The sequence below is a fragment of the Cyphomyrmex costatus genome, unplaced genomic scaffold, assembly GCF_001594065.2.
Source record: "Cyphomyrmex costatus isolate MS0001 unplaced genomic scaffold, Ccosl1.0 scaffold55, whole genome shotgun sequence".
Lineage (NCBI taxonomy): Eukaryota > Metazoa > Arthropoda > Insecta > Hymenoptera > Formicidae > Cyphomyrmex > Cyphomyrmex costatus.
In genome coordinates this window covers 1,210,946-1,237,253 of record NW_017279708.1, presented here as the reverse complement: position 1 = coordinate 1,237,253, position 26,308 = coordinate 1,210,946, and the positions used below count along the sequence as shown (strand labels likewise).

At 30.9% G+C, this 26,308-nt stretch overlaps 5 protein-coding genes across 5 annotated transcripts; 3 read left to right on the top strand and 2 right to left on the bottom strand.

Moving 5' to 3' along the window:
* The first annotated feature begins 322 nt into the window (after positions 1 to 322).
* On the top strand, positions 323 to 3,061 carry tamo (PUB and ZnF_RBZ domain-containing protein tamozhennic). The gene is made up of 6 exons (XM_018546426.1): positions 323 to 340; positions 411 to 467; positions 716 to 856; positions 933 to 1,132; positions 1,216 to 1,395; positions 1,508 to 3,061. The coding sequence occupies exons 3-6, from the start codon at positions 724 to 726 to the stop codon at positions 2,876 to 2,878; spliced, it is 1,884 nt and encodes a 627-aa protein (XP_018401928.1). The 5' UTR covers positions 323 to 340; positions 411 to 467; positions 716 to 723; the 3' UTR covers positions 2,879 to 3,061.
* Positions 3,062 to 5,101: 2,040 nt separating this feature from the next.
* LOC108779080 (activating signal cointegrator 1) lies at positions 5,102 to 7,543 on the bottom strand. Its single transcript, XM_018546434.1, has 10 exons — positions 7,356 to 7,543; positions 7,188 to 7,300; positions 6,997 to 7,106; positions 6,810 to 6,906; positions 6,395 to 6,662; positions 6,028 to 6,316; positions 5,750 to 5,913; positions 5,548 to 5,682; positions 5,256 to 5,413; positions 5,102 to 5,175 (listed from the first exon to the last, which is right to left on the bottom strand). The coding sequence occupies exons 1-10, from the start codon at positions 7,418 to 7,420 to the stop codon at positions 5,102 to 5,104; spliced, it is 1,473 nt and encodes a 490-aa protein (XP_018401936.1). The 5' UTR covers positions 7,421 to 7,543.
* A 495-nt stretch (positions 7,544 to 8,038) lies between these two features.
* Positions 8,039 to 11,007, top strand: LOC108779089 (HEAT repeat-containing protein 3; the record flags this gene model as incomplete). Its single annotated transcript, XM_018546443.1, has 7 exons — positions 8,039 to 8,078; positions 8,178 to 8,323; positions 8,465 to 8,725; positions 9,265 to 10,193; positions 10,286 to 10,580; positions 10,642 to 10,815; positions 10,903 to 11,007. Coding segments are annotated over exons 1-7 (1,929 nt in total), but the record flags the coding sequence as incomplete, so codon positions are not given.
* Positions 11,008 to 11,568: 561 nt separating this feature from the next.
* On the bottom strand, positions 11,569 to 15,907 carry LOC108779066 (uncharacterized). The gene is made up of 6 exons (XM_018546411.1): positions 15,606 to 15,907; positions 14,388 to 14,446; positions 13,876 to 14,131; positions 13,230 to 13,355; positions 12,724 to 13,003; positions 11,569 to 12,636 (listed from the first exon to the last, which is right to left on the bottom strand). The coding sequence occupies exons 1-6, from the start codon at positions 15,806 to 15,808 to the stop codon at positions 11,602 to 11,604; spliced, it is 1,959 nt and encodes a 652-aa protein (XP_018401913.1). The 5' UTR covers positions 15,809 to 15,907; the 3' UTR covers positions 11,569 to 11,601.
* A 5,790-nt stretch (positions 15,908 to 21,697) lies between these two features.
* Positions 21,698 to 25,866, top strand: LOC108779027 (uncharacterized; the record flags this gene model as incomplete). The annotated part of the gene is made up of 6 exons (XM_018546358.1): positions 21,698 to 21,738; positions 24,181 to 24,267; positions 24,620 to 24,836; positions 25,126 to 25,399; positions 25,611 to 25,688; positions 25,783 to 25,866. Coding segments are annotated over exons 2-6 (663 nt in total), but the record flags the coding sequence as incomplete, so codon positions are not given.
* Between the last annotated feature and the right edge of the window lie 442 nt (positions 25,867 to 26,308).

Sequence of the window (26,308 nt, the reverse complement as noted above, 5' to 3'; positions counted from 1 at the left end):
CATTATGACATTAACTATAAGAATTAAATATAAGAATTGATTATGAATATCGGCCTAAATTATAAACTCAAAATTTATTGACTTTAAAAATTTGAGTTTAAAGTTGTGTGTAATTTCCACTTGGTGGTGCCACATGTATGTATGTACAAAAACGATTTATACCTACATCTCGTATCTTCGCATATTCTGTGCATGATGTAACGCGAACATAACCAAGAAAAAAATCTGAAAAATATTTATTATTTATAGAAAGATGTAAAGACACACTTATGTCGTTTGAACAGTATCAAATGAATTCGATGGCTCGTGCTTTGAAATGGGAAACCACGCTATGTGTCAAGTAATCACAAAATTATTGGCTTATTTACAGAGTCCGTGATTCCATTACTAAATATAGGATTTATTTTTAGGTTGGAGCTAGTAGTAGTTTGAAACGGGAATCTATTCTAAAATCAGATTTCTAGGAGGTTCGTAATCTATACCATCATAAATTCTGACTATTTCTAGACGACATTTATTGTTCTTAATCATTAAGAAGTTTTACAAATAGTTTAAGCAAATTTCCACATAGCAACTGTTAATTTTCTAAAACACCTGAATTTTATAGAACAATAGTGTTTTCTAGCTTTTTTGCAACTATGTGTAAAGGCTATCGACTTAATCATATTTGTCACACAAATAGTTATAAATTTCATTTGTTATATTGTAATGTTAGGAATAAAAATGGCGAATGACATAATAATGAGAAGCAAAGACAGATTACATGAGATTAGTATGAAATTAGAACAGAGTCATTTGGTGTATCTACAAACAGATGACAGCCCTTTAAAGTTACAACAACGACATAAATTGGAAGGTACTGTATATTCTTGAGTCATTAGCGATGTTGGCTTTTTGTTAATTTGTACATGTAGTAGATATATAAATTTCAGGCTTTATAAAGGAATACCTTTGTCTAGTACCCAATGAGAATAAATATGTGTTTCAAGAAACAGCAGATATTTTGCACAGATCATCAGCAACAGTAACAGATTTCAGTGGGTATAGAGCAGCAACCGCTTGGAGTGCAATTTCCTTATACGCGGCTAATCTATTGGCTCAGCCTTGGCGAAAAGAATATAGGATAGTGAGGGTAACTATCTGAAATATATCTTATTATTAGACTACATTTTGCTATATGATTTAACATAATACAAATTCTTTGAATTGTTTTAGACATATAGTGGCTATTATAAACATGAGGTAGAGGCAAATTTATTAGGTGCTGAATTAATGTTTGAACAGATGGGCTATAAGCACACTGGTTTGGGTGTACTGACTTTGGAAGGACCAATCGATCCTGATAAGGTTTCAAATGTCAGTAGAGATGCTATTGTAGCTTTTGTGGAATGTCAGGTAATGGAAAACAAATAGTTAATGTAATCGATAAAATAAAAATAATATAATTATTCAACATGTAAAAGAATTGCAATTTAAAATGTTATATAAAATTGCTTTTAAATTGCAGATTTTAAAGCAGATATGGGAAAGTGTGTCACAGAAATACACTATTTCTTGGCTGGAGGTATTGGAATTTCGTGAGAATCATGTTGGTACACCAGAACAGGCAGTTCGAGCACTAAACTATCGTTTCCTTGAGAAAGTGCATCAAAATCGCACAAAGGTGGATAACTATAAGGATTATTATCAACAGCAAATGGGCATAGAGGTCATGCCATTGCACCTGCCTTATCATCACATTATGCATGCTAATTACAGTGCAACAATGCCATCAACCTGTCAAACAGATTATCAGCATGTCGAAGATACGACAAACATGGCAGTACCAACTAATTATCGATATTATCAACCAATCAATCATGGTTTCATCAATTGTTGCTCTAGCTATGGTTGCATGCCCTCTCATGGTAATAAATTTTATGACAATAGTGTGCAACCGAATCCATATTGTGCCACATTACCAGCATATGCAGCTCGAGTACCAACTGGTAGATTGATAGAACTCGATGTACCGGTATCTGTGGCAAATTATGAAAAAACACACACTCTCCGTAAACCTATGTCCCACCGGATATCTGATCTGGATGAGGTAGACTTTTATAAACGTCAGTCGAGTAATGGGGATCATTATGAACACGGTAAAACCGATAGAAAAACTGCTAGCAGATCGAATTCTAGTGCTGGAAAAGATGGTTATGATACATGGGATTTCGTGTACAGAAATCTTGAGAGCTTAGGCTATTACAAGGATCTCGATGATCGAGACGATGTATTACAGCATAAGAAAGAGCTGGATTCTATTCGTGTCAAGCACAAAGCACTTAGGCTAACAGAGAATGAAGACAAGTATAGCACGCATAAATCGGAGAAGAAAAGAAGCAGCGGTAGGATTGAAGCAAACGAGATCGATTCATCTGAAACAAATGGCAAAAGTCATCAGGATATTCTACCTTTCAAGAAGAAATCCTCGTCCTTTGATTTGTCAGATTCGAATAGATATAATATCGATGCAAATAATAGAGATAAAAAGCACAACAGTCAAACTTTACCAATTCCACGCACGCACAAATCTTCGGATCAGATAACGAAGAAGATTGCAGATTCCTTTAAAAATCTCGATATCGCGCAAATGAGTAAACAGAAGAAGGAAGAGGCGGAGGACGAAAAAAGATGGAATTGCGCCACGTGCACATATCTAAATATGCCCGATCGAGACATCTGCGAAATGTGCGCCAAATCGAGATGCAAAGGAAACGAGGACAAGCCTCTTGCTAGTGGCGGCAAGGAGTGTCCAAAATGCACGCTGGTAAACGAGAAAAACGTTTCTATCTGTGATGCTTGTCATACCAGTCTGAAGGATTCTCCGACCTACATATAAATAGACTGAAACGCCTGAAACTTCGCGAAAGAAGGGATTCTTACACATTTGCTACAATTTGCAGTTTATGCAAAGGTATCATATTGTGTATAAAATATAAAATTATTGACCGAACGAATTGTATCTACAACATAAATCCTTTTTCAACGACCTAAAATGAAACAAGACTATAAAAAACTTAGAGACACAATATATTAATAATGCATATGAATCTTTTGACCTTCAAAAAAAGAAGTTACAAAGATATTTATTTAAAATTGTCTCGAACAGAATAAGGAAAATCTTATAACGATTTTCTTTTTAACTTTGTATTAGTATTATTATATTATGAGGCCTATTGAGGATGAGTATTGAATAAGTTCAAAGTCATTAATTATTAGCATTATTGTAACGTTCAACAGTTTGTCATTAAAGAATTAAATTTAATCAGATATTAAACCAAAGCTTATAAAATTAATGTTATCAGAATTAATTAAAGAATATACAAAACGCTGAGATATTATTTGTTTAAAAAGTATTTAATATTATATGTTGTGTGTCTTTATACACACACACATATATATATATATATATATATATATTTCCTATATAATTTTGCAATTTATTGTCAAAAATTGAAATTTTTTATTTAAATTTTTTTCTCTGCAAACAAATTGATTTAATATAATTTCTAAAAGAGAATATTGCAATAAAGTTAAAAAAAATTAATTATTGTTACCAATAATAAATAAATTTTATATAGTGCCACTCTCTATACGATTGACAAAATTATTTTAAAAATGACGATTGATAGAAAGAGAGAGAGAGAGAACTTTGGTTTACAAATGATAGTCTATGCAATGTTACAAACTGAAGGTTTTTAACAAGTTCTGTAAAAAAAATTAAACATTTGCCGTAAAGATAAAAGAATGTTAAAGCTTCATCAGAAACTACTATATATAAACTTATTATACTATCGATTGCAGATTATTGTTATATGTAATTATTGTAACAATACACGTGTTATATAACTAGAAAGAGAACATTGTATAAACATATACATATATAACGGATTTTTTTATATCATCGAGTGCGTCCTGCTAGTGTTTGATGAAAAGTCTTATCGATACGACAAAATCCATATTAATGTGGATTAAAATCGTATAGAAGTAGAGTTATCTTATTTAATTAAAAGTAATAATCACATAAATATTTATTTATTCATACATTCCTTATTCATCAAACCATTAAAACTCGAAGTGCGATCTGCTTATTAAATATTGTTTGTTAACATATTTCTGCAATATTTGTTTCGTTTTATTTAACATTGTTTTAAATTGTTGGATTGTATATAATTTTGTATGTACGTTAAATAAGTGCAAAATATTGTGTTTTTATAAGCTTGTCGACATTGCACAAAAAGATACGTAACCGATTAGCTTACAATTAGTGTAAAGTATTTTGAGAATGAAGAAAAAATTTGCTCAATAGAAAAAGATCTATAACAATGCTTGAGCTAACGTACTTTAATTTATGTTTAATTATATCCAGCTTTCGTATTAATTAATAGTATAGTGTAGGTGTGAGAGGTTTTTTATATATTGATTGTACTGACTTAGCCTAATTTAATGCGTCAGAATAAGAGAACAGATGATTCATGGTAACATCGAAGCTTTTTATATAGACAAAACATTGAGATATTAATAATTAATAACATAAGATAATTGGCATTTGAAAAATGAAAATTTAGTACAATAATAATCCTCATGCTTTTCTCAAATAAGAAGAGTCTATGTTTGTATTTCAGATGTACGCTCTATTTCGTGCACATGCGCGATATAGCACAAATAATTTTTAAAACTATTTGTAAAAGGCTGATATCAACCATAGTAGAATTGATATTTTTTCATCAATAATATATGTGAAAGTATGACAAATACAATAAGCAAATGAACAACATGCATGAACGGTTATATCTTAACATCTCTTATAGAGTTTATGTAAATTAAATACTGATCCGTTGTACACACAAGTAATGTAACATGCATATTATATATTTCTGTAAAATTTTTATTAGATACATTATCAGAAAAATCACTTTTATATAAAAACCAGATAATTATTTTTAATAGAATGCATGTATATTTAAATTATTCACACAAATAAACATATATACCTGGAGAAAAGTTTATCTTATTTAATTTTGCAAAGAAAGGAATAATCTGAAACTACAACATGAAAATATTAGTTATTAACTGTTTTCATGGTTTTTTCTAAGCATTTGGAAGCAGCTTGATGAAGTTTTTTATCCATTTTATCTATAATATAAAAGAATTTAATTCTGTTGTAATATATTAATTATAAGTAACGGAAATTATTTTTTTTTATTGTTACTTACAAATTTTATGTTTTCCTTTCATAGGAAATTGTGTTGATAACATGTAAGAATTCTCACATATGAAGACATATGGACTCTCATTTTCTTTTTCTGGATATAATTTTCTATATTCTTCTTGAGATAAAACATCAGTTATCGTTACATGTCGTTGCTCATCGCTCATCGCGTCCAGCGTGCAGTAGGCAATAAGTTGAGGTAGCCATAATAAGGAGAAGGATATCTGTGTACAAAGAGATATACATATATATATACATATATATATATATATATATATACACATACACACACATACACTTTTTTCTTACCATTTTTTAATAAACGGTAGAATTGTTTCATATTAGATATTTCTTCAGAAGAAGGTACTTTAGCAGCTGATGCTATCCATAATCTTCCTCTATGTGAAGAATACCAACTTCTGCCCTCATGACTAATAACATTAAAATCATATTAATTCCATTTTGATTATATGAATTATTTTTTAATATATCACTTACGTTTTTATTCCTGCCACTATCAAAGATGCATAAGGCTGATGCATGCTCAAACATAGACCTTGATCAAACATTTCTAAATATTCTTTATCCTGTATTCTGCTTTCCATATTCCATGTGCGATTTTCAGTTCGTGTGCTTGTTCTGAATATTCCCATCTCAACAAACTTAACATAATAACAATATACAATGAAAAGTGTGTTATATAATTGTTTAGGTTTAATAATAGAAATAAACTTTTACATAATTTATTATTAACTATAAAAAATTTACAATCTTACTGTTGGACGATCAAATTCTATCGTTGGACAAATATTCATATTTTCAAAGTTGTCATATGATATTGTTTCGTCAAGATCTTCCAATTGCAAGTTAATTGACTGATCTTCATCAACTATTACTCTTCCCATAAAATCTATAGCAACTTTTTTATCTAAACGTGATGCATGCTTGCGAGCTAATTCTTCCTCTTCTTGCTTCTGTAACTTCTTGCGCTCATCATGGGATAGCCAAATACTGTTTGACTGGTAATAATCTGATTCATCATCAATTACTTTGGTACGATGGGCACTGTAATCATTTTTATAACAATTAATATATAGAACATTTTGAGAATTGCAATATGTATATATATATATATATACATACCTATTGCGATCAAATTCAAGGAGTTTGTTTCTTTGTTTAAGAGAATCTTCGAGATTCTTATATGGTTTTTGATCCATCAATTTATTATACAAATTGTCACTCTGTTTAGTATTGCTTCCAAGTAAAACTTGTTCATCTGGAGAACAAACAAGTTCTCCACAACAGAAACATGGACCTGAGCCTTCTTGTACACAAACTATTCTTCCACAGTTAAGACAATTGTTAATCAATGCATGTCTGTTTGCTTCGCAGTTGCATTTATGCCTTCCTGAAAAAAAAATTTATACAAAACATTGCTCGCTCTCTCTCTCTCTACACACACACACACACACACACACGCACACGCACACGCACACACACACACACACACACACACACACACACATATCTTTGTACAAATTTATTATATAAATGCCTTTCAAGAGAACAGTTCCATGAGACAATAAATTAGTAAATTTAGTCTTTTTTTTTTCCACCTTCTCAGATGGTGACTCAGGTTTTACTTCTTGCACCTGCAAAAATAATGCACAAAATATGTAATAATTTTCAAACAGTTACTTATAATTTATTTGTTATGTAATTCTCTGGAAAAATATATATACTTGATTGTTTTTCTTTCCCTTTGTCTTTCCCTTTTTCTTATCATTTTGTTTTTTGGGAATATTATCATTATCATTTATCTTTTTGTTTCTAGTTTGATTATTATAAGAAGCTGAAACAATGTATATAAATATAATAATTTAATAATGATCTTGGCAGTTTTCCAAAACGTGTATATCTAGTTGTTACTCACCACGTCTCTTTTTCAATTCTATTACAAATTGTCTATGATTTAGATTTTCAGTACTTAATAAGGTTGAAAAGTACTCATCTAAATCTCTTTCATTTTCTATCTGCAAAATAAACCTAAAAAATTGATAACATTATGCAAATACAGATTTTTCTTATCCACTAAACTTACTGGGTTAAGTCATCTGCTGGAAAATCCAATAATTTCGACAATTCCTCTTGCAACCATTTCTCCATGATTCTTAAACGATATAAATGATGAATTTTTTATAATTTTTAACACGCACGCACCAATATCGAAACTACGATAGGTCTGTTTTCTGTGGCTGAACTAGTGTATGTATGTACCAGGAAGTAAGATATACCATTTTAGGTTTCGAGTTCAGCTTCCGATTCTGATGAGTGCGAGTAAGAGAAATGATCATTTCTCTTACTCGCACTCATTATGCGCAGCACTACTAAATTCACGAGCGCTGCGAGTGTCGAGAATCGGAAACGAAACTCGAAACCTAAAATGGGTTCATGTCTTGTAGACTGGCGAGACCGAGTGGAGTCTCCTTATATCTTCCTTCATGGTATGTACATATATACACTCACACTTTCAGTGAGATAGGTATATATGTTTGATATTTGTCGAAAGCGAGAAAAAGAGTTCTAGTGTAGGAACAGAAAACATACCCAGAGAACAAATCAAATAATTTGATGTAATCCAATGTAATCCAGCCATAATTGTGTCAAAATACTGCAGTACCGTCAATACGTAACAAATATTTTCGTGATAATACAGAAGTATACATTACACATTATTGATAATGCAGTGGATTAATTATGAGTTTCGCAAAATTAACTGAAGATGTCAGATAATTTAGATCAGCCATGTGCACTTGTTCCATATGTATGCACTTGTCTAACCTCTTCGAGATTGTTTGAGATACACTTGAGAAAACTTGAATATATTTTATTATTTTCAAATATCCAATTATTTATACTATAGTGATGGGTAAGCAGAAACCGCATCGGCGAAAACTTCACAAGAAAAATCCCACTGGATTACAATCCGTTCAGGAGTTCGATAAGGAATTAAATGCAGAACTCGGGGAAGGAGATAGGGAGAAGATCTTGCAGAACGTTTACGATGATGTGAGCAACGAGTTTTATCGATGCAATATGTGTATCAAATATACGTTATTTGATAAAATTAAGTTAATAAAATCTATAAAAATTAACAAAGTATATCAAAAGGGTTTGTCTCTTTTTAGTATTTTTTTTTTCTCTATCTAGATACAGTCGTGTAATCTCGAAGAAAAATTATCCGCTCTGCAAATTTTGGCTTCAATGTCTTGCGACTCTTCTATGGCGAAGCAAATCGCTAAAAATGGAATTGCAAAATTAATTGGTCCATTGTTACTGGATTATAATGCTGCTATACGAAAGAATACCGTACATACCTTATCGGAAATTGCTGAAAATGGTAGAGAGGAAGGGTGCAATGATTTAATCAAAAATGATATTATAACTCCTCTCACTATATTACTGAGACAGGTATGAAACCTATTATATATTAAGTATTTATTCATAAATATTACATGATATCTAATAATAGTATTAAAGATATGAGTAGAACCATATCTGCTGTATATCTGAATCTAGTCAAGAGTTGTCTGGATCTAAAGAGTTTCTTTATAACTTCCACTAAAGTCCATGTCACACTAAGCATTGAAGACTGAAGATTGTGAATTAAAGATTATAAATCAACTGGTTAAATATTTTAATTTTAATACATTTTTATCTGATCGGTTTGAAGTTTATTCTTAATTTTTAATTCTTAATCTTTATTCTCTAATAAGTAATGTAATACAGACTGAAGACAATATAAATTATAGAATTTTTCCTCATGTGTGTATGAAATGCAGGACTTGAACTTGTAACTTGTTAGTTAAGAGTGTTTTGTTCTCACACAGCCATACAACATCCCATGTATAATGTCTTTATATAACGTATATTTCTTAATATATGTAAAGTAAATTAAAATTAATATTATACAATATTTTTTTAAAGTTAAATAAATTTCCTCTTTATAGTACTATTCAGATTGGAAACCAAAAGAAGTTGGAGATGAAAAAGTGACTTTTGTTCAAGCAGTTAGCTTATTATGGACATTATGCGCAAATAATGAAAGTGCAATCAAGCGTATTAATGATGAAGGCTTGGTGTCACTTTTGATAAAGTTTTTAAATATTGATATTTATGGAATAGAGATTGTCACGATTATTACACAATCTCTGATTTGTCTGTCAGACGAGAATGACGCTGCTATTAATAAAATTAAACAAAGCGAATCATTGTTGTCTAGTTTATTGGATTTTAAAGCAGACGATAAGATTGCTTCCAAAATATTGTTCCTGAAAACTTGTGTAGCTGATATATTAATCAATATCAACAATTATACTGATAATAACCAGATACATGTTTTTCGTAAAGTGTTGTCGATATTATCTGATGTACTTGCAATTGATCATGGACAAATTCTATCTTGTTTAACGTCTATCCTGCCACATGAAAACAATGCTTCTTCGAATGACAAAAGGAAAAAAGTACAAGAAAAGAGAAAAATATTGGAAATGCAGGAACAAGCTTTACAGATTTTAGCAAATTTATGTTTTGAATGTGAGGGCAATGAAATCGATTCTAATACTGATGATTTTGAAACAATGGAGCTTGAGTCTGAATGTTTGGATGTTGATTCTATGAATGAAGATTTAAAAATAATGTCAACACTTCCAGTGGAGTTAGTTGAAGTTATAAACGCTTGTAACTTGATTGATAAAATTTTGGACAAGACTAAATTTGTGGTGGATAAAAATAATCAAGAAATATTAGATCAAACTGAAGAAGGAAAAGCTACGTTGAAGCAATTTTACAATATTCAGTGCACAGCTTATTTATGTTTAAACAATTTATTACCTAGTATAGAGATTGATGTTTTTGGTGGCGTTGATAATTTATTTAGGTAGATTATTGTTAAATTCCTTAAATAATAATAAGCATTTTTTCTATTATAATTTTATTGGCTTTGATTAATTCTGCATATTCTGTACTCAGAAAATGGATAGATATTTCAACAGAGTTTAAGCAGATCTTCAAGAAGAATGTAGAACTTGCAGAAGCAAGTACTGCTGCCATGAGAGCTATTCTACAACGTTTAGTCCAAGAACGGGCGAACGTCGTCGAATTGAATCAGTTAACTTGTAACGACATTCAGCCGATGTTAAACGACATACATCAATGTGTCAGTATAAATGTTCGTGTTAATATGATAAGAATGCTCTGCAATTTAGTACAGATCATGTTGAGTAAAAAAAATTCGAAAGATTCGAAGAATTACGAAGCGATAAAGGTAATTATTTTCGTGGTTCTTTGAATTTTCTATCCAAATATCAATTATTTATTTTTGGCAGCTTGTTTCCACGTTCTTATTGGACATCTCTAAAACTGAAAATCGAGTATGGGTTATAGCAGAATCTATGGACGCAATAATGGATATATATGCAGAAGATGAGACTGACCATTTAGCAGCAGATATCAAATTAGTTCCGAGATTGCTGTCTATAATGCCACATTTCAAAAGCAAGGTATATATTATTTTACAAATATATTATTTCTTATTATATCAAATACTTATCATGTATATTGATTTTTTGTATATAATTATTTTTTAGATGCATCAGCAGAAAAAACATTTACAAGACGGCGCGATTGTAGTATCGACTGTAAACTCAAATCTAATGAGATTTATAAAATATAAACAAAAACGAATAGGAATTAATAAACATTGTTAAACGTTATTTTTATTCGATTTCTCTAAATTATAGAAATAGTGAATGAAAAAATTTTTATAATAAATAACTTGTGACATATTTTTAAAAAGCAAGAAATATTCTTGTCATTTCCTATTTTCTATACTTTTATAATTTTTAGATTTATATAGAGTAGGATTATATATTTTTATCACAAGATACTTTCATAACAATTCATGCTTTATTATATATATTAATAAATAATGAAAGTAATAGTTAAGTATTATAGTAAAATATCAGAAATGAAATAATACATAAATGAGACAATGCATAATTATCACTGTAATTATGTAATGTAATAGAAATGCTAGATTCTCTCTGCAGCAAATATTTTTGCAGAAAAATATATTCGACGCGTTAGTATGATATCATTGCAATCCAATAAGAAAGACACAATGTAGAATGTACTTACAGTCTTTGAATGATAGTTCATATATAATACATAAATTCTCGTAATTACTAACCGCAATTATGTTTTCAATAGAAATCACGGAAATAACAATTTCATGAGGAAGATATGGACTAAATATGATCTAAAGATAAGGACGAAACTTAGAAATTTTAAAAAGATTTTCCTCTCTCATCATCGTCTTTTAAACTGTTACTTTCGTCTCTTGATCTAGATTCAGTTGTGTCCTTTAGACTAAGCGCACTGTGTCTTCTGGGTTTCGGTATGGGATTTACCTCATCTAAGAGCTCGGGTTTATGCCTGATCGGTTCGGAGATATGTAGTTCGATCACCTTTACTGGGTCACGAGACGCTGCGATTGGTATTGGCGAATCCGTTAATCTGACTACGTGAATGTCTTTCTGCTCACGTGGTAATTTCTTAAATTCTAACTTAATTGGACCAGATGGTCCGTCTACCATATTTTCGAAAAATTGCCGACGATTTGCTTCGATAGATAACCTGGTACTCGTTGTCGAATCATCATAACATGTATCGTCGATACCTTCTTGTTCTTTAGACGTGTTTTTATCTTCCAATGCTTTAATCTGCCTTTCAATCTTTTCAATTTCCTCTTTTACAGAAAAGCTATCGCTTCGCGATAATGTGCTAGATGAATCTTTTTTTCTCAGACAAGCTTCATCAGACTTTTGTTCGACATCTTTGACGATCTCGAACTTTTCCTGAGATGTTCTCCTATATTCTATATCCACAAAATCTTTTTCGATAGGATTCTTAGCAATGATGTCGACTGCTTTCTCGTTATTTGATTTCTCAATTATTCTCGTTGCAGATACAGTTTTCTCTAATTTTTCATTAGAGTTAGATATTATTTTTTCTTTTGAAGAATCCTTTCTTTCTTTCTCCTCATACTCATGGTCTTTAGAAATAACACATGTTTCATTCTTCCTGATATTCTTCAAAGAATTGTCAGCCATGTTTTCCGTAATTTTTAGGTGTAATTCGGTTTGCTCTTCTTTTTTCCGCTCTTCTTTTGTCTTGCTCAATTCTTCATAACTTCTCATTTCATCGATATTGTTAGTGACCCTGGCGATATCGATCGGTTCGGTTATTCGGAGTTCAAGTTGACTCGTTTCTGGTATGGTTTCTGTTTTACTGGCCTCCGCTGTAGATTGATAATTACCTTCCTGTGAAAACATGATTATTACATGAGTTATATTTATTACATTCTTTTATCAAATGTCATTATCAATGTCATCCACACGTAATTATACCAGGGAGGTATCCAAATGTTCCTTCTGCTTTGGCGGTTGTGGTGCTCTGCGTTTTTTACGTCCGTACGTACTTGTCGTACTGGTAATGGATGTACAGCTGTTGATGGACAAATTCGATCTTCTCACAGCGTCCTGATTGAATCTCTTGAAAACGTAGTCCTCAGGCATATTTTCGTTCTCGTCTCTCAGACTAATGTTAGTGGATCGATTAGTCGAATCTTCTTCAGTATCCACCGTGATTCCATTCAATCTTTGTGATGATCTATTGCCGAATTTTCGCCTGGGAAAAATTTGGAATATTGTATAAACAAAATCTTTAATCTCGGATAAAAATATTATATGTATAATAGTAGGTATAATTGTTTATGTATTTAACGTTTTATGATAAGGAATTATTTTATACGATATCGAAACGGATTTTATTTTATTATTTGATATTTACCGCACAATTAAAGTTTCGAATTATTGCAACTGTCGAAAAATTAAATATATGTAGAGAATCTTACATTGGTGGAATCGGGATTTCTTCCGATTTATCGTGACAATTAACACTACCATTTTGTTTAGATTGCTTATTTTCGAAATCCAAAGGTGGTATCTTGTCCGTCGGTCTTGGGCTCACCTGTCCAAATCTGGAAAAAAATTATTGACAATTTAATTTTATTTGTAAAAGAAATATTTCTTCGAGCATCTTTTAAATTTAGATATCATAAAATTATTCTATTATTCTATTTTCAAATATGAATCAACAAAGAAGAACAGCCTATAATGGTCAAAGCTAGATCACAGTGCTTATTATAATTATATATATATAAAGAATAAATTAAAGATCTATAATTATTTACGGAATTTTTTAATTTATCATCTTTAGATTTAATATGTCATTAATCAAATAAAATTTGTGATATTACTACTGTAGTATTTATGCGTTATGTTTGAAAGTTATCAGCGCGCAATTATGGGGAGACTTATTATACATACGTATATAAAATTCATACATAATTACCTATAAAAAGCACTGTGATCTAGCTTCGACCGTTATAGGCTGTTCTTCTTTGTTTATTTGTCAATTATACGGTCGTACGAAGAATTTAATATGAATCAACAGAGTTTTAAATACAGATATAGTCTTTAATTATGAACAGTTTATACCTTCTGGCTGGTGGTTTTGGAGTGAGATCGACGTTCATGATAGAAGTTGTAGTATTTTGAGGATTTCCATCGTAGATTCTAGCAGGATCCCCGTTTACCGTTAAATTCGAATTATATCTCGAGGTAGTATCGTCGAAAGTGTATTTCCTTCTCCTTGTCAAAGTTCCTAAGGCTTCATCAAATTCCTGCTGATCTTTAGACAATCGCGAAGATACTGTCGGTTTGTCGTAAGAGTCTCTTTTGTACGTAGTCGAAACTACAATATATGGTAAGTTGCATTTTATTTTACAAGTTCATTATTAATTGTAATTATATTAATCTATATGGAATATATCATTTTGAAATAAATTAAAAACAAATTAAAACAATTTGAAAAATAAATTCCGCATTTATTATTAAAATCAGACACTTTCTAATGTGAAAATTTTCTTAATATGAAAAATTTTTACTTTATAATTTAAATTAGTGTTTCATAAAAGAGTTGAAAGTGCAATTAACTAAAATAGACAAACCTGTTGTAATCGTTGACCTCTTTTCTGAAGTGTCTTTGCGTTTTCCAAACAATCCATTCCTAAACACAAGAATCAATACTGAACTGATTGTCATATTAATACTTTATTAAATTATAACAGAAAAAAAAAGAAAGATAGATATGGTGTTTAATTTATAACATGCAGTTAAAATTACATACACTATAAAAAGATTACGTTACATGCTATAATCACTCAATAAAATTAAAATATATTATTTATTTAGGAAAGCTCTGAGTTCGCAGTAGGCAATAATAATATGTATAATGATGTTGCGCGTTTTGCGTCTTAACGGATCTATACGACATTTACGCACATGCGAAGATGACGAGATTGCGCGGTTTATCATTTGACATACTTGAGAGACATATGTTAGAAAATTTAACGTGCTATGTCATCAACGTTCTATAAATTTTCGCCGATTGCGTCGATTAAGGATCCAAATCGGAACTAAATTATGGCATTACTTTGCAAATATAAAAGTAAATAATACCATGAAAATTTTCAAAGGAAATACAATGAAAATTTTGTCGTATTAAAACGCCACGTATGTGATTGACAAAGCCTTCCTAGGCACATTTGCGATTAAAAAGATCGATTATACTCATGATGTTCATTCCGCTTAATATCACTTCCACTTTGTCGACTATCACGGCTGATAATTTGATGCACACTTATTAATACACACTTAATTCAACTTTCGATTCAATGACGATGTTCACAGCGCAAATTCTTTGGTTTCTTCGCGTAGCTCTGATTAGTTTGGTTATTCTGATTGTTAATCAGACCGGAACTTAATTTAATTTTGATGAAAGTATTTTTTAATCACGCGAGAGAGTGTGCGAAAAATGATTTGCTGAAAAAATGTACCATAACTCTTTTATCGTGCAGTATATAATTGTTTGCAATATTACAAAAAGTTATAATTTTCTCTAAAAGAATTGTAGAAAACATTTAAAATGGAAAAATTGGCAAGTTTCCGAAAGAGAAGGTACTGTGTGTATTATATTTCATATCAAAACGTTGTTATTTATTTATAATATATAAAGTGTTATATATTTCTTCGTATTTTCTTCTTGTAAAAATGTATTTTTTTTATAAATAAAAATCTTTATAGATAAAAATACGCTATCATTGCATATATTTTATTAGCATGTCACGAAGAAATTGTACGGCTAAGAATATTTTAAAAATACTCACCAAGTCGATTTGATCGAGAAGCTGTTTGATCTTTTCTTTCGGCTTCTGCCAAACGTCCAGAATTTATGCTTGGAATCTTTGGATGATTTACCCTCGTGTTGCACTTGTGACTGAGAATTAGTCGTGTCATCGCTGAACGGATTCAGATGTTCCGGATAATCATAGATCGATACGCTAGGTCGTCTGGACCTCGACGACGACATGGTTCATCCGTCAAATTTTGATCGTCAAGAAAGATATTAAGCGAAATATCCAGAAACGCGTTTCACGTCATCAGGTCATCGATTTCTTGTCATAGCTACTGCTACAATCCTGCAAGCTAATTTCATGAAAATAATCTACATATATTAAGAATTTGCATAAAAATCTTCATATACTAGCGTGTGAAGAAAATATAAGTGTAATAAATTATGTATAATTATAAAAGGTATTTAAAACAAAACGTAAACCGTATAGTAAAATTATAATTAAAATCAATTAAATAAATGTAATTAAGATAATAATATATATAGTAATAATATATTTCTCCGCTCATCGCAGATCATGCGAGAACGACGACGTTTGTCAAGACGTTCGCGATTAATTACTTTGATTACGTTGATGAGTTGTCATCATCTGCAGTTTGATCAATGCTAGGCGACGGATGAGAGGAAAGTAATTTGGAGCGATATAATTGCTGCGGATATACACGTGCGTGTATTACGACAATTGCTCAGTTCAAATTGAACGACCCGATCTAATAGAGCCGACGATGAACGGTCAATACTATCGATGAGTTGACAATGGATTAATTTGTTAACCCAACGACAATAAAAAGCTGCAAACACTCTCGCGTCCACGTTAACCCGGTTAACGCAAGACATCTTGTAATCGTCTGTTGGATTACAATATGTGCAACTGTATGCATGTCGTTTGCATAATGTTGCTGTGTACATTACAAACTGCAGATGTCTCTCGATCGTTTTTTCGATTGCGTAGCGCGATAGATTAATTGAATTTTTTCTCTATTTAGCGTCTTCAATCAAAAATATAACTTTTTTACTTATACGATTATAATATTTGAAAATTATGTATCATATTTCAATTCGTCAAGGAGTAATTTGTTTGAGCATTTAATGATTTCTTTTAACGCGAAATAAAAAAATTGACGTTTCGAAGATCTTTGTAGGTTTTGTGATGCGAGAAAGACGAACGCGCCGCAAATATGTACGCATACATCGGACTAAAATGCATAGCATGAATCGGCACGTACAAATAGTGTCTAACCAATGCAATTAGCTCAATTAGTTCACCGCGCTCGCGCTCCGTTTTGTTCAATTCGTGCACTGCATCGCGATTCGAAATTGTTCGATTCGAGTGTAACTTTCGAATACGATTCGTATACATATATTTTATTTTGTGACGAGTGATGAGCAACGCACGACAAAATGCAAAACATGCTTGAAGGTTTTATGCTAATACTTGCCACAGACGATCACGTTCACAAATGTAAGTCTTTGTATTATTAAGCTATGCAGAAAGAGATAAGTATAAAAAAATATTTTGCAACATAAAGTGAAACAAACAATTAATCAACCGAGCGTAGGTATATTTCTTTTGTTGCCACATCTTTTTCTATAAAAAGCTTAATGTTGACAAACGATAAATCGCGTTGTAGAAAGCACTCTATTAAGTAAATTTATCTAAATAAATACGAATCTTGTGATTGTTTCAGAATATATTTACCTAAATGAACTTTTCATTATAAGACACATTCAGTAGACTGATCAGAATCATCTCGTATGATCGTCTGACGCGAGTCAGCTATACAAGGCATCCCAGACCTTTCACCTTTGAATTCTCTTTAACTAATTTGGAATTTGGAATTGACGTTTCTTTAGCAACAATATCGAGGAAGGTCATCGCGCGCGTATGAACCGTACATTACAAGATTAAATATCTCTTTAATTAAATCCGCACATTTTGTAAATCTGTCAAAATAGAAACTGTTCAAATGCATAATAATAAAGAGAACAGAATTTTTATCATTTATGACATAAAAGTCATTGATTACGATCTTTCAATCCTAAATTATAGATAATAAAATCAACTTGAAATTTGTCAGTAGATGGGATAAGTAGATGGGCCGGGTACCTTCATACATTTGTACGAAGATTATTATTAATTATTACGGACTTAGTCGCAATCGATTGATCGCCGATTATGATGTAACTATATATATATATATGATGCACGAGCTTCGCAATTCATTGTAGCATGTGAGCGTTGAAAAAAGATCTCCTTGTATATCGAGTTAACACGCGTCGTTTTCCCGTTGCTTTATGTACTGGCCGTTCTACAATGCAACATAGTACATATCTGTGAGAAACGACTGGAGCATATCGCTAATATAACGTACATAATAAGAACGTACTAAATACTTGGTAGTCAGTTTCTTTCGCAAAAACAAATGTATGCGACATTTTTCTTTTTGTGTGTTTTCTGATAAATAATTATAATCTGGCTGTAATTTATCTGTACATTTTGGAACTTCAAGATGCAACAATTAAAGTTATTTCAAAGATCCATCACTCTCAGCAAATTCGATTGTGCAAAGAAGATTTAATCTAATCTCTCACTGTTGACAAGAAGCATTTCGCTAATACAAGCAAACGTCCTCGCGTGTAGTTTAATCAGAACACATGATGTGACGCGGAATCGAACGCTGATTTCGATAAAATACTGCAAAAAGAAGTATCTACCTGTATCTACCTCGAAACTGAATAGCTAAAATAAATAGATAACAAAATGCTGGTATATATCCGCTGTATATTGGCGAACGTGAGATAATTTTTCATGTGCTGATAAGTTTATATCAAGTTGGCAATAAATTGTTGTTTAGATTGTAATAACGAAATGGAATTGAGGATTACGATCCGCACGTTCCGTTTAATTACCAGCTGTGTATAATTGATACACGATGTCTATAAGTTAAATTTGGCCGATGACTCATATCGCGCCGTGCAACTGAACTCGCATGGACGACAATGCAACTGATATCATTTTCATCGGTTCACTATAGAAGAGTCGTCGACGTAGTGTTGGAGTTAAAAAACACATATAGATTCGGTGATAAATATTCGTAATGAATTTATCTTTTGAGTGTGTGTGTTTTTACTGATTTTTACGATACTTAGAAGTTTATTTTAATACATAATTTTTATAATATATAGAATGTAAAATGTAAAAAATATATGTGATATATATATTCGAATGAAGTAATATTACAATATCGTTGTTCGCAAGAATAATTTGAGAGAAGAGTTTTATACGGAAAATAGATGCAAGACTATTAAATTCAACAATGTGTTATATATGAGTGTGCAATGCATATATGGGTGCAAGGTCCAAGTGGCTAAGGAAAGTCGAAAGGACTAAGAAAACTTGGAAAGTTTTTATTAAAAGTGAAAAAAGAGTGATAATCACGCCTTGTGAGTGAAAACGCAGCGATTTTCTGGCTCCGATCCAGAAGCGTGGCCGTTCTATTTCACCAACGATATTTTTAGATCTTGGGAAATTTCACGGGGAATTATGTCATAACGATCGCTCTTTTCTCAAGAACATTATACAGTTATCATGTGTTTCCGGAGAAATTTTTCTTTCGTTACAATAGAAAAATTATTAACAGTCTTTATAATAAAAAAAAAGAAGCTACCCAGTGAGAAATAATAATGGAATGGACATCGATGTCAATTCGACGTCGATTTAATGATTTCGACGTCGAATTGATATCGATTCGATGTCCATTCCATTGTCATTTCTCACTGGGTACGTTCTGTATCTCATTTATGACAACTCGCGAAACGAGTTTGCGGAGTTTGCAAAGTTGACGATAAAGGTAAAGACATGATCGGAATACTTTCTCGAGGAAAAATCGATTTACTTATAGTTTCTACGAAACTGCCATACTACGAAATCGACATGTTTCTCGTATTATTTGTATCTTAGACATGCATTGATATCGCATACACGTTGTACTATTAAAGTACATCTTTTTACTTGCAACATAGATAGTGTTATCTCTGAACAACAGACCTAAAGATTTTATTTTCATCAAAAGTTTTCCAACTATAAGTTGCAATAGAAGAAAATATATATAATGCAGACAATGCAGATGGAGAAGCAGAGCTATTAACATTTCTTTATCGCTGATGTATACGACACTGACATTGATATGCATTTCATGCTAAACCACCATTAAGACAACTATATCGATTGGTGTGACTTTTGTTACAGATTTCTAAAAAGCTGTAAAATTTATTATCATCACGTCGTTGCAATTATTGATCTAAATAACGTAGTGCAATGTATACAACTGTCAATTCTTAAACCTCAGAGAGAAGCTTCATTAATGATCGAATCGCGAGCTGTTCAAAAATAGAATCTCATATATATTTTGTAATCTCAATACAGGTCGTTGCGATCGAGAAAATATTCGGAAATAATAACAAGAAAGAAGGAAGCACAAAGCAAAGCCTATCGGTCAAAGCTAGATCAAGATGCTTATTATCATTATGTGTGAATTTATATATCGCGTATGTATGTTCTCTCAATTTGTGCTTCCTTCTTTCTTGTTATTGTTTAACAATTGTACGGTCGTAAAAATAAGATTCTATTATTTATTCGGAAATATTGTTCTCTCAATCTGGATTCCATCGCGTGAGCAAATATTCATGGAGTACACAGGTCATTAATAATTTTATTACGAACAAGACGGGCCAATCGATCGACTTTTGTGATGCATTATTTCATGTAAAGAACTAAAGAAATAAAACTAAGGGAACGTATGTGGATTCGCTTAAAAATTTGTCGAGTTTGTCATGGTATTAAGTGTATCTCATTGGTAATTTTTAGGTATGACGATAACATGACTTGCAACGATTATTATACGTCGTCGCATTTCTATCGCAAGTCGCGAGTCATTTGTACCATGTTATCGCAAAAACGTGAATTTATGCCAATATTAAGCCCATGCAGAGGCGTGCGGATATATTCGATTCTCCGAGACAACTTTAAATATCATTGGGGGAGGGGAGAGGTATTTTATATCTATTCTGAAAACTCATTACTATGTATACTTGTTGTACTTTTGTAAGTGCGCGCAAATTTTATTTTGCACGGCGACTACTATATCTATAAAACACAACGATTTATCGTGTGAAAAAGCGGCGTCAAGCAAAACGGTAGAAATTTGCACTTCGATATACGCGCTACTCGCGCGTTACCTATACAAGAGATCAGTCTAAGTCATCGTATATACTTACGTAAGTGTGCGTGTCAGAGACTACCCGAATTCTCGCAAAACGCGATTTAGCAAAGCATGAAACTGCACTTTCACGTAACTGATCACGATTGAATGAGAGACACAGGAGAAATCAAAGTTCACAACGTGCGAAACTGTGAATGAACGAATAACATAAATAATCTAAATCCTACTACTACTAGTCACGCCGGCCACGAGCCAACTGCAGTAAGTGCGGCAGTCTATGGATAATGTGAGCAATGTGGCTGCGATGCGATCGCGACCACGTTCGGCCGCTACCGTGAGTCTTCGATTATTTTCGCATACACGTGAATTTCGCGCCGCGTTCAGTGCTGAGATCAGATTGGTCGATTGTATGTTCGGCGCGGAAAATTTGAATCAAAAATTATCGCGTTTAGATTCTTACCCCTATGAGACTAAATTAAACGTTTACGTTAATTCTTTGCTGGCTAACATTTTCTCATGTTATCTTTATAACAAATAAATGTAATAAATGAGTCTTTTAAAAATTGTCAATCGGTAAAAACTTTGATGAGCAAATTATGAAAACTTTGCATTATATAAGTGAAATTATTTTAATTATAAATTTATGGAGAATTTTAGATTTCTGGGTAAATTTTTCGATAAATAAAAAATAAATGAGTATAGTTAAAATATGTGAAATGTGCTTTCTACCAAACGTTAATCGTTTGATAAATCGCAATGTTACCGATGCTGACTAATGCTGACTGAATGCAAGCTCGTGCATTTGCTAGGCGCAGGATGTATGTTTATCGCATAGGTAGGCGTTAGTGGAACTGGCTTGGAAAGTTGCACAAGAAAAGACAGCTTGTAAGTAAAAGTGCACACAATTTTACATTGAGAGACTTCAAAGCATTTGCAAATTAAATCTAATAATTTTTCGTCCGATAAAAAATATTGTTCAAATTTACTTAATTTCAAATTATATTTGGGTCTGGGAAAAAGTTCTTTTACATATATAAGAGGACCCTTCCCCAATCCACCATTTATTGCGAAATTTTTTCGTTGCAATTACATCAATCGATGGAGCAAAGTTTCAGCTTTAAGAATTTGTTTTTTTAAATTGCAGTCTGATGATTTTTAATGGAGTTATGAGCAATTAAAATCAGAATGCTCTTTTACTTAACTCGCAAATAACTCAGGAACAAAAAATCGTAGGAACATAAAAAAAAAAACGATTTTGTAGGGAAAGCTTTAAGCTTTCACGATAGATAGTCGAAAATTTCCGCAATTTTTTTGTATGGGCACGTAAAAGATTCACAAAGTGAAAAAATTCTATCTTTATTAAGTCGTAATTTGTTACCTATATGTTACCAAACTCATAAAATACAGTAATCATTCAAAAGTAGAGATTTCAAGCTTAAAAACCATTTAAAAACCATTTTTTTAAATTTAAATTTCGTTCATTTTTAACAAAAATATTGTAAAATAAAGGTACTTTTACATATATATATATATATATGTAAAAAGACTTTCCCTCAACCCAACATGTCTAACAATAAGTTTCAACATAATTTTGAAATTTTATTTAAAAATACTTTCTTTGTCAAGTAAATATAGCGTTGAATAAAAAAATTTGCGATAACGCGAACTTATATATGTGATCACGATTCTATTTTATCTGTATGATATAAATACGCATTTTCATATGTCGTATCAATATAGTATATAGAAATACAGAATTGCAGAAGTTACATCTAGAATTTAATCTTTTTTCTTCATATTCTCTTCATGTCACGGTTATCACGGTATTACAAAATAAGGCAGTGATTTCAATAAAAACGATATCTGCATACCGAATGTATTTCGATCGATGACAATGTCGATCGTGACAGTATAAGTAATGTATGACATATTCTTCCACGGATGGAAACGCATCACTGAATAATATTTTGCAAATTTGTAATTAACAGCACGCATGTGTTTCTCAGTTACCTCTTTTAACATTTTTAACTTGATAATGCTCAATTCATTTGTAAGGAATCTATTGTCAGATGCAAACGATTTATCTCATATACTATGTATATCTCGATTACATCGCCAAACTGATAAGATAACACTTTATCATGCAACTTTATTTAGTTTGTTCGTAATATTCGCGATAGACAAATTATCTAAACTTGTTATAATTGATAAAATCTGAGAAAAAAATGTGAGAAAAATATAAATTTTTTTACATATAGATATAATATTAACGAGTTTCAAAAAATTCACAAAATAAATTCATAAATATCGTTGCATGCGTCTTGAGATAGATCTTGGTGAATCTTTTAAAATCATTAGAGACTACTCTCTCTCTCTCTCTCTCTCTCTCTTTATTATCCTATAATTCAAGCATTGTATACGAGCATAATGGAGCTGTCTTTCAAGAGCAATGAAACTCGCTATTGAAAATAATTATGAGATGATCTCGATGATACAAAAAGTTTACCGCAAAGGATCTTTTATCTTTTCATCTTTCATCAGATCTCACCTTTGATGATTGACCTAGTAAAATGGAATTGTTAATAAATAAAAAACCAAGAAAATTATATTACATTTTTAATAAATATTACTCTAATTTTTATCACAATAAAGTATTTTAAATTCCTACATAAAATTAATGTATTAATCAATAAAAGTAAATTGTCATTCAGTATGTTAAAAAATAATATTATTAAGAATAAATTTTTCTTTTCTTATCAAGAAATAATTAATAGAAATATGATTAATTGTTTATCACACGTGTATATATTTTTCGTCAGTCGAATTACGAAGTGACTCGCAATACTTTAATAAAGCTCTCTAGATAATCTACATTTTTCCTGATTCAAGTATATGCGATAGATCATGAATGACGTGAATGAATCGTGATCGTGGTACGCGACCATAGATATCACGATGCTTTATGAAAAGTGTGACAATGAAATTGTTAACTCTAAAAGTGATTTGTTTGAATGAAGAATGTTTATCGTATTTATTGTTAAGTATTAGGAAGAGGCCGTAACGTATAAATTTATAAAAAGTACTTATAGGGATACACACATTATGAAAACCGCGCAAAAACGCATTACACTATAATTCTTATATAACAATGGTCAGAAACTGAGACCCTTCTCTCGATGTACGAATACGTTACTCCGTCGACGTGTATATATACATACGGTAAATGGCTCGGTAACTATGCAAATTTAAGTACAGGAAGACCCATCCGTTTGTTAAACGCGATGAAGGCCTTGCCACGTTAATTCACCTGATTTTTTTCGATTTTAGTGTCGCGTATAAATGAGAACGTTAAGAAAATTAGTCGAACGTGCTCTGCGTGGCTCGTGCAAAACTTCATTCTTTCAATGACTCGAAGTAAGTTGTCAAAAAAATTAAAATGTCAAAATAAATTTTAAAGTATATAATTTTCTTTTCAAGTTTTTATCATAATCATTTTACAATTATAGTCACATATATATGATATAAGAAAACAAGTGTAAAATATATTGCACACAATAATTGTAGTGTGTAGTTATATATATATGTATATGTGTGCATAGAGAAACAGCCAATCAAATTTAAATCCAGATATGTTACGAAATAATATGAAAAATAATATATTAGGTCCACAAAATAAATGTTTTATATTTGAGAATGTGTTGTAAAAGAAGTTGATAGAAATATTAAAAATACAAGAAATTAACGATAATATATGTTTTTGGATAAGGAGATCAAGAAGACATAATGATACGTAAGCAGGAAGAAAATCAAATGGAAGAAACATCGGCAGAAAACAACATACAAGTGATTAAGAAAGTAAAAGAGATTAAAAAAGACGAAGAAATCGATAAAAACATTGCGACGTTTTTGGGTGAGAAAGACTTGAATGAAAATCTTAACCTGCAGACATTGATTAACATCGGTCTTACGGATGAGCGTGTCAGGTTAGCTGCTGCCGATATTTTAGATTTAAATGTTTTTTATATTCAGAATTAAAGTTTATAATTAAAATGTTGTAAAATAAATTTAAACTGCGAGACCTATTCTATATAATTACCAAATAAATTTTATTGTTGTACGTAATAATATATTAATAAAATATAAAATATTAAAAATAAGAATGTATAAAATATTAAATAATATATGTAGATATATAGTAACGGAAATTGATAGCATGATTTTCTTTCCTATTTTCTTTTACTAATCCTTTATATATTTTTTGTACTTTCTCAGATTTTTGAAAACTGTAAATTTAAATAAGAATTACATCGACAACTTGCAAGATCTATGGCAAGCAAAGATCAAAGTCAATAAAAGCAATGATTCTATTATTAATAATTCTACATCTGACAGTTTATCATCTAGTGGTCACGCACAATTGTCATCGAATAGCATCTATCTAAAAAGAGTCTTAAGCAAACCTTTGATCCAAGCTCTTCGTGAAATTATAGCAAAGAAGCCGGTCGATCCTATAGAGTATCTAGGCCACTGGCTACTCAATTATAAAGTCAGTTAAGTTTAGAATACAAAAATGTTTCGTTACAATATTAAATGCTCGCAAAAAAGCTACAAGGTTACATGGAATTCATTAATAAGTAGATAAGAATATTTTAATATTGTATTAAGAATATTTAATAGAGAGATAATATAAGTATAAGATAAAAATATTCTCATATAGAGTATTTTTTTTATACACGAGAGTCATAATTTTATTTTAGATTTGTGAGGAACGAGCTATACAACAAAAAGAACGCCAGTTAGAGATTTCAATCAATGAGGAAAAATTGAAATTGAAAGTACAAGCAACATCTCATAAATTTTATCAATATTGTTAAATTATATTTAATTTTTATCTTAAAAAATGTAAAAAATATTTCTTTTGTATAACAGCAATTTAAAGATAAAGACGCTGTTTTTATGGAGCGAAAGGATGAAGAAGAACATAATGAGGATTGGAATTATTTTGATTATGACAAATTATAAATTACTTATTACAAATATTTATAAGTATAGTTCAATAAAGAAAACGAAAATAAAAAAATATATGTAATTTTAAAAATATATACACGAAATATTCATATATAATAAGAACAATTATTATAAAAAGTACAATTTATATTATGTTATAACGAAAACGTAATTTTAAAAATATGATATGTATATGTACTTATTTTGTTTAATAAAAATTGAAAAAAGAGGGTTATTTGATACTATAAATATAACACACACACACACACGCGCGCGCGCACGCACGCGTGTATAATTATTGAATTAATAAACAAATTTACTTACCGATGTTTAAATTTCTGTTATCTCTGGTTTGCTTCATCATGTCAGAAACATATAAAATGATTGAAGAACGCAATTATTGTTAACGCGTGTGATTATCCCAATATGACAAAGTTCTAAAATTAAT